Source organism: Hordeum vulgare, chromosome 1H (genome assembly GCF_904849725.1).
Source record: "Hordeum vulgare subsp. vulgare chromosome 1H, MorexV3_pseudomolecules_assembly, whole genome shotgun sequence".
In the NCBI taxonomy this organism is placed as follows: domain Eukaryota; kingdom Viridiplantae; phylum Streptophyta; class Magnoliopsida; order Poales; family Poaceae; genus Hordeum; species Hordeum vulgare.
This window is the reverse complement of record NC_058518.1, coordinates 457,554,581-457,563,333: the sequence shown is the minus strand read 5'-3', so window position 1 is coordinate 457,563,333 and position 8,753 is coordinate 457,554,581. Positions and strand designations below refer to the sequence as shown.

The 8,753-nt window shown below is 48.9% G+C and overlaps 2 protein-coding genes across 2 annotated transcripts; one reads left to right on the top strand and one right to left on the bottom strand.

Moving 5' to 3' along the window:
• Positions 1 to 1,131: 1,131 nt before the first annotated feature.
• On the top strand, positions 1,132 to 3,713 carry LOC123445001. The gene is made up of 3 exons (XM_045121917.1): positions 1,132 to 2,382; positions 2,487 to 2,571; positions 3,431 to 3,713. The coding sequence occupies exons 1-2, from the start codon at positions 1,185 to 1,187 to the stop codon at positions 2,567 to 2,569; spliced, it is 1,281 nt and encodes a 426-aa protein (XP_044977852.1). The 5' UTR covers positions 1,132 to 1,184; the 3' UTR covers positions 2,570 to 2,571; positions 3,431 to 3,713.
• LOC123445011 (GDSL esterase/lipase At2g40250-like) lies at positions 3,506 to 5,749 on the bottom strand. Its single transcript, XM_045121928.1, has 2 exons — positions 5,049 to 5,749; positions 3,506 to 4,959 (listed from the first exon to the last, which is right to left on the bottom strand). The coding sequence occupies exons 1-2, from the start codon at positions 5,733 to 5,735 to the stop codon at positions 4,498 to 4,500; spliced, it is 1,149 nt and encodes a 382-aa protein (XP_044977863.1). The 5' UTR covers positions 5,736 to 5,749; the 3' UTR covers positions 3,506 to 4,497.
• Between the last annotated feature and the right edge of the window lie 3,004 nt (positions 5,750 to 8,753).

Sequence of the window (8,753 nt, the reverse complement as noted above, 5' to 3'; positions counted from 1 at the left end):
CAGGGTACGTAGATAATGGGTACCCATTGACATCTCTACCTCAATTGCAATATTCAATTTGACATAACAAAATCTCAAAGAGAAAGATTTAATTCAACACATCAACATAGCAAGGGACAAACACCGTAGTTGCGAGTTTGAATCACATTGAGGTATACTTTTTTTACTTTTAAAGATGAAAAAGGGGGAATAGGTTTGCCCATCACGGAGAGAGGGTTGTGCGCCCGATTGCACACAAGCACCACACCAAATCAGCGACCATCGCATCCTCAGGCAATATGATGCCGCTCCCTCGTGGCGCAGCGCAGTCTTTCTAGTTCATTATGGACCGACATTCACCGTTGAAGTAATCTAAGGGGAGCGTGCCTTTCTCATTCACCCGGGCCCTCATCGTCTCCTACGTGACCATCCCATCTCTGGATGAGCCTTCAGAGTGGAGCCTCCCCGAACGACCGCACGTACATTGAGCCCCGCTTCCTCCGCCATTGGGATGCCGGCGAGATCTTCACTCACATGGAGCCCCGCGAGGAGATGGAGGTGTGCCCGCTGCCAATGACCATGAGACCGACGGCTCCGACACAAACTTCATCGACATCTCCGCGAGGGGGGTGGGGGCGAGTAGTGTAGTTGGTCGTTATTAGTACGATATATTATGCCATTGCATGGGTTTGTATGAAAATGTTAATCATGAAATGGCTACTATGGTTGCTGGAGGTGCAACATGGGATATGATTGGTCAGCCTCGGACATTTCGCAAAAATTAAGTATCAGTGATTGTAGATGTTGTGAGTTAATAAAATCCACCTTTTGTTGAAAAGAAACACTAAGTTAGAGTCGGTTTAATCGGCATCGTTCGTATCTGTGCATACCAGCCCAGTTCAAATCCACGCTAACTTTTTGGCGAGACGCGGCCGAATCGGTCACCAATTAATTGGCATGCCCATTGCCACTTTGCCGGTCCATAAAATTGGACAGAGCAACGGCTAGACCACGCGAGGCGAACCAATAGGCAATGGACACCGTCTCCCTGACACTGACAATGGCAAAAGCCGCCTGGTTGCCAGAGCTGCGGGAACCAACCAAAGACCTCGTGAGCCAAACCAAAGCAGCCACTTCTCGGTCTCTCCGATCGCAGACACAATCACGCAAGCAGTACCCACCACACCAAATCCGCCACCGCCAAAATGCCGCCGCTCCTCCGCGGCGTCGTCTCCGGCCGCCTCCGCCGCTCCCTCTGCACCGCCGCCGCCGCCGCGCACCCTCCCTGGGCCATGGTGGACCGCGACTCGCGGTTGAAGGAATCCGAGGGCAGCGTGTCCTTCTCGTTCGCCCGGGCCCCCGCCGTCTCCTGCGTCACCATCCCCGTCTTCGGCCGGGCCTTCAAGGTGGAGCCTCCCACGGACGGCCGCATGTACGGCGACATGCTCCGCAGCCGCGTCCTCGCCGCCAGCGCCCACGGCTTCCTCCTCCTGGGCACCCTCAAGTCCCGCTCCAGGGCTCACCCGCTCTCGGGCCTCGACCTCCCCGCCGAGGCGCTCCTCAAGGTCGCCCCTTTGGAGCTCATCTACCGCAAGTTCGCGCGCCTCGTCTGCAACCCCGTGTCCGGCCAGCTGTTCCGACTCCCAGAGTTCGAGGAAGCAGAGAAGACCTTGTCATTCACAGACGGCATGGCGGGCATGGGCCTCCTCACCCAAGCCGCCGATGGCGATGGCCTCAACGGGCCTCCCAAGAGGTATGCCGCTGCTCAGCTCACCGAGGTCGACGGCGGGCGGCGCTTCCTGCTGCGCCGCTTCTCCTCCGAGACAGGGGATTGGGACGAGCAGGTGCTGCCGTCCCCGCTGCCGCCGCACCGGCGGATGCACATGGCTCACGAGGTGCTGGACTTGGGAGGCCGGCTCTGGTGGGTGGACGTGAGCTGGGGCGCCGTCTGCGTCGACCCCTTCAGCGACCGGCCCGAGCTCTGCCCCGTCGAGCTCCCTCCTGACAGCATGCTTCTGAACCAACAGGGCGAGGCAGAGATGGGGCAGCTTGAGATGCGCCGGCACATGGGGGTCAGCGCCGGCCGGCTGTGCTACGCCGAGGTCGACCCCTTACACATCAGGTCCTTCGTGCTCGACGACGAGAGCGGCCGCTGGACACTGGAGCACCAGGTGTCGGTTCCCGATCTTTGGCGCAATGGGGATAATGCCAAGGTGACGATTGCTGCTATCGACCCACTCAACATTGATGCTCTCCATCTCAGCGTGGACAAAATCCATCTCAGTGTGGACATGCGTGAGGGGCTTATTATGAGTTCTGTCTGCATCAATGAAAGCCAGATGGCGTCAGGTTCATATGTTCCATGTGTACTCCCGACGATTCTATGGTCAAGCCCGATCCCAGGTGACACATTTTGTGTTAATGTTGTACATAGGTGCATTGCAGTATCGTACAAGTTAGTTATGTTCCAAGTTCTTATAACTTGATCAAAGGGACTTTATATGCAGGCAAGAACAAGGCTTTAGCCATGGCAAAAAACACGACTTTGGCAGATGTTTTGGTTCGTTCAGACAGACAGCAAACGAAATGAAGGTGAGAAATTACCATCCAAAGTATCTCTGGGCACTATTGCTCCATTATTAGGTGCATGTCATCCGTTCACTTGTTTAGGATGTTGTATTTTCTTAGATATGCTGTATCCCTTAGTCAGTTCATGCAGCCTATGATCTGATGAATTATTGTTGTGCTCCTTTTGCAAAATTACAACCACTGCGTTTGCCTTGTATATCGTCATTCTCCGGTAAAAAGGAAATGCTGTTGTTTTAAAATTTTCTTGTAATTGGTTAAGTTCTAGCTAGTGTTGCAGTGCAACTAGTAATATTTATTTATTACAAGCAGGCTCGAACTAATAATCGGCACAGGCCACTCTGTAGAATACTAGCAACTTGAACTTGTTCCTCCAGCCGTAGTCTCGTGGTACAACTTGAAATTCTGCTAAAAACTATCAACATGGCTTTTAGCATGGACCCTTCATATAGTAGTACGGTGTTTTCTGAACTAGCTTCCATTATCTAAAGAAAGAAGTGGCTTCTGTCTGCAGCACTAGCTGTCAGGATTAACAGATAAAGTGCAGAACTACAAATTGAGAAACACATTATATCATCACCAATAGATCAAGTCTGAATCTGAAGCTGAAGTGTCATCAGAATGTCCAATTGACCATTTTGTTCTTTTCCTGAAATATCATCACCAATAGATCAAGCCTCAATCTGAAGCTTGTGGTAAAATATCAACACACACTTATCACCAATTCATACTCATCTAGTAGCCTAATTTATTTATTTTTGCCACAATCTTGCTGTCAATACATGAGTGTCATTCAGACATACTTTGATTTTTCTATATCCTTTTCCCCTATCGCTCATTCTCTTTACATGTTCTTTATCTTCAGGTTTCTTAAGACTAACAATGAAGTGGCAGCTGATGGCGGGACCCTGAATTTGCGGAAAATCTGGAGATGTTTGAGTTTGTAGGAGTAACTATCTCGTTTTGGGGAGAATCTGAGAGTTAGTCATCAGACTCATAACTAGGGCAAAAGGTGGATGCATCCACATGTTTAACTCTCTTGTGAGGAACTTATTTGTCTGAGACGTGTGACGAATTGATGATGAGCGTTTCAGTACTATGCTTATCTGTACTCTTCAGTTGCTTAGCTAAAATTCCAACACTTTAAATCTGATCATTTTGCTTTCCTTTCCATTATTATGGGTTTATATGAACACAAAAATATATACTCCCTCTGTAAACTAATATAAGAGTGGTTAGATTACTAAAGTAGTGTTCTAAATGCTCTTATATTAGTTTACAGAGGGAGTACTTTAAACTGTGAAATTGGTTTGTACTTTGTAGGAGTAAACTGGAGTATTAAACTGTTACTTTCGTATATTATATATGACTATAGTTGTCCTCTTTTTTCCAGCAAACCAGAAGCCCATGTGAAGACATAGTCGCTGATTGATGCAATTTGTTTTTTTAGTTTTGCTTCCTGTTTCAGAGAGGAAATAATAACATCATGATATTTGGTGATCTGTACTTCCCTTCATTTACCTGATGTGGCTGATTGCTTAGAATGCCTGAAGATAATCAATTATGTAGTTTCAAGTTTGCTTTTTCATTTGGAGAAGGCTGATGAGAGGATGTGTTAAGACAATCGGAATCGATTATATATTTAGTTTCGTTTTCCATTTGTAGGAGGCTGTATGATACAAGTAAGAAGTTACGAAGAAAACTTTCTAAACCAATCCGATCTGCTATCTGTGACAAATTGAAGCTGATCTGAAGTCTGAACTCTATCAGAAATTGATTACAGCGGATTCATTGTCTCGATATGTATGAAGCACATTCTGGACTGAACTGTATACTCAATCTACTATAGATAGTAATGTAATAATCCTGTAGTATCTATCTACGAGCTTAATTTCACGATCATCTACGCGCTATATCTAGTACTACTAGTGACTAATTGGTTGTGAACTGCGAGACGTGGGTCTTGATGATCTGGTCGGCGACGGCCCTGTAGGCGGCCTGCGTGGGGTGCACCGCGTCGAAGAACATGTACTGCGCCGGCGAGTCGCACTGCGGCAGCAGGTCGGTGCACATCACCCCCATCTCCAGCAGCCCGAAGCCGCAGCACCCCTGCCCCGTGTGCGTGAAGCCGTACTTGCTGGGCTGCGCCACCATGTCCATGAGCGGCGCGTAGGTGTCGACGTAGGAGAGGCTGGCGCCGGGGGACTCCTTCTCCAGCGCCGCCAGCGCCTTCTGCAGCTTGGCGTTGTACCGCTGCGTCTCCTCGTTCTGCCGGTCCACGCAGCCGTGCCCCAGCGGCGGCTGCAGCCCCCTCAGGCTCTTCTGCATCGGCAGGCACCCCACCGGCGGCATGCCGGCGACAATGAACCTCCGCGCCCCCAGCTTGTACAGGCTCTGCATATATAGTTGCTTGTCAATCCATCGGCATATTATACACGACCTGAGTGGACGAGAAGAAAGTAGTATCGATCTGAAGATCTGACCTGGATGTAGGACTGGTAGCGGCTGATGAGGTAGTCATGGTATTCGTCGATGGTGGGGTACTCGAGGGCGCGGAACGGCAAGTCGAAGTAGTTCATGGTCACGTCGTTGGTGCCGGCCGAGAGGATGAAGAGGGACTTGGCGGCGACGTCGGCGGCCTGCGGCTCGCCGATCCGGGACATGAGCTGCTGGAAGTCGGCGATCTGGGACGAGAACGTCGACACCTGCACGGTGTGCGCGGTGAGGTCGTCGAGGCCGGACCCGCCGGACGCGAAGCTGACCCCGGTGGTGGCGTTGGCGTGGGTGACCCCACTGGCGTGGTACGCCGGGAGCAGGTCCTTGATGCCGAGCGCGGCGACGATGTAGTCGGTGATGAGCTTGCCGTCCGAGAAGCGGCCAGAGGGGGGCACGCCGGCCGGGAAGGCGCGGCCGTAGGGCGCGTGGTCGGCGCGCACCACCGTCACCAGCCGGTTGTTGTTGCCCGGGTCCAGCGTGGAGTCGCCGAACGCGAACACGGCCGGGATGTCGTGCGGCCCGGCTGCCGACGTCGTCGACGCCGCCGGGACGCCGTGCTTGCCGTTCGCCTTGGAGGAGGAACGCAGCCTCGCCGCCGCCGCCGGGGAGGCGGAGAGGACGAGGAGGGCGGCGAGGAAGAGCGCCGCCGCGGGGGCTGTGCTTGGTGGCGCCATCGTAGATCGATCGCGGCTCTGGTTGATGCTTGAGGGGGTCGGGAGGCGCATATATGTATAGCGGAGGGAGGGGCGCGGGAAGAGATTAGCACGCGTACGTGAGTAGGAGGTTTGATTCTTTTTTGAAGTTTAAACGAGGACGGTTCAGGCGTTGGCACGGTTGCTGCACGCTACGTACGTGCGCGGTGCGCCGTCGATCGGGCTGTTGGTACGTGTCTGTGTCATCTGGGACGTTGATCGGTCCAGGTGACCAGAGCAGATACGACTCCGCGCATCAAGCGTTTGTGTTCTTCTAAAATTCTACCCGTAACGACTCTGGAAGATCGATCTATCCAGACTCCAGGTCCAGGAGTCCCTACGTCCAAGTAATATTGATCGCGCTAACCGCTAATTAGGTCTAGCAGCTTCCTACCCTTCAAAGATAAAAGTATAACAGTTTAGAAAAAAAAGGTATACTTTTTCTTTGAGTTATATACACCGGAGGTGCCTCAACTTGTATGCGCAGTCAGCTTAATGCATAATGTTGTATTAATAATAAAGTAAATCCACAGACGCTGAGAAGTTTAGAAACTAAAGATCTTTGCCTGGCAAGTTGTCTCGGGATCCCTTTCTACAGACGCTGAGAAAAAGAGGCGGCATTTCGATCTGAATGGCTTCTGCCAAGTATGTGATCGGGAGCAGGAATCATCATTTCATGCTCTTCTCGCTTGCCCGTATGCTGCCGTCTTGTGGGACTAATGCGCCTTCACTGGCCGTTGCGTGATAGGTCTCTGATCAAATGGACATGCAAAGAATGGCTCCTTCAGCTCCTCGAAGAATCACACGTCTCTGTTCGCAGCAGAATCATCATGGTCCTCTGGCGTTCCTGGTATGTTAGAAACGAAATTCTACATGGTAAGGATCCTCCACCGGAGGATGTATCTTGTTCATTCCTGCAGAGTTACTACAGTACCTATTCTCAGATCTCAAGCAGGGTGGAGGACATCATTAAAGGGAAAGCGCATGTGGCTCCTGTTCTGATCCGCCCCCCGTGCAAATCGGCACCAAGGTTACCATGGCCTCCTCCTCCAGATGGAATGGTGGCACTGTCAGTTGATGGTTCTTATGCTATATCTGATGGATCAGCTGGCTCGGGGATGATTCTGAGGAAATCAACAGGTGAGGTAATATTTGCTGCCTATCGCAAGCTATTTCACTGCAATGATGCGCTTGAAGCGGAGTTACAAGCTGTTCGGGAGGGTGTTAAACTTGCTATTGAGCGTTCAGATGCCACTATCATGCTCCAATCGGATTGTGTGGCGGCTATCAACGCCCTAACAGACGCATCGTTGGATAATTCAGCTTATGGTCATATGATCAGAGAAATTAAGTTCCTTCTAAGTGATAGGGTATTTATTCCTGTAAAAGTTACACGCGAGCAAAATAGAGTTGCAGACTGCCTAGCAAACTATGATCAATGTGGGGATAGTACATCACGTTGGCTGGGTCATCCTCCTCCTTTCGCAAGCGATTTCGTTGATAAGGATTGTAATTATATTATTAAGGAATAAAGACCTATGACTTCCGCAAAAAAAAGTAAATAGTTTTTTTTGTCGTCCGTCATAAAACTACCCCTAATGCCTCGCTTGGATTGTTGTAATAGCTACGTAAGTGATACAGACCTCCCAAGGGCGGATCCAGCGTAGGGTCGTGTAGGGGCGGCCGCCCCGGGTAAGGTTTTGGCATCCATGGTACCGCTACTGCTTTGGACAGTGCCCAGTGGCCGGCTGGCCGTCATGGGTGGCAGAGATGCTCTCATATACGTTTTGGTCGAACTCGAGGTCAGCGAGGAAGACGGGAAGAAAAGATAACGATTCGTTTTTGTTTTGTTAGATGGGCCAGTGAGGCAGCGAGTAAAGCCCAATTAAACAAAAGTCCATTATTTTATTATTCTATACACAACATTATGTTTCCAATTCCCTCTAATTTGAAGTTGAACAGAAAACCTAGCATCAGGCGATCACGCTCGCGCCGCCTCGCTTGCTCGCTGCGATGCACCCCAGCTCCAAGTCAACCAATGGTGCAGTGTGCACGGACAGCATCACTACCGCCTCCGTGATGCACCTTGTTAGAAACAGCGAGCGCACGGCCAATAGACATGCCGCAGCCTGTAGGTATTCGCTCTCCCCTAATCTTTTCTTCTTTTGTCATATAATCATTGTTCTTTAATTTTTTATATACATTGGTGTAATTCTAATAACTTCACTATTGAAATTTAATTCTGAAATTTGATGTTTTAGGATGCTAAGAAGATGAAGCAGATCATCAATTCTTTTTTCCTGACCACCGATTTGGGATAAAGTATGGAAGGTTGATTCAACCAGCGTGAGTCCAGGTTAGACTTTATACTCCCTTTGTTACAGTTTATAAGGTATGCATGTGTATCTAGGTCATCAATTTGACTTATATAAAATATATTATTTAATATAAAAATTATATCATTAAAAAATAGAACATCTAAAGTTTCCAATGATATATTTTTTATAATATATGCCTCTCATTAAGTTGGTCTAAATACACGTGCTGGACTTATATACTAAAACGGAGGGAGTATGATTTTTTTGTTGCATTATACAATTGTTTCATCCAGTTTTCTGAGAATAAAACTACTTTAAACAATTAATTGTGTTGATTGTATTCCTGAATGCATGCTACTTGACCAACTAATTTTGCTGATTATCTTATTTAATTGCATTGTGGCTTTGTTTTATCTCCTTTAAAAGTCCGCCCCGGATAACTTAAAATCCTAGATCCGCCACTGAGACCTCCGGTGGTCGTTTTATAATACACGTAAATTATACTACGACCTGTCATTTACACATGTAAATAAATTTCAGATGTATAAATTTACACCGCATCCAAGCAAGGCCTAAAATAAGCTTAAATTACCCACTATGCCATCCATAAATAAAAAAACGTTTTAAATTATTTCTGTCAAACTCACCGTCTCGTAAGGTTATTAGACGGAGAGACCATTAA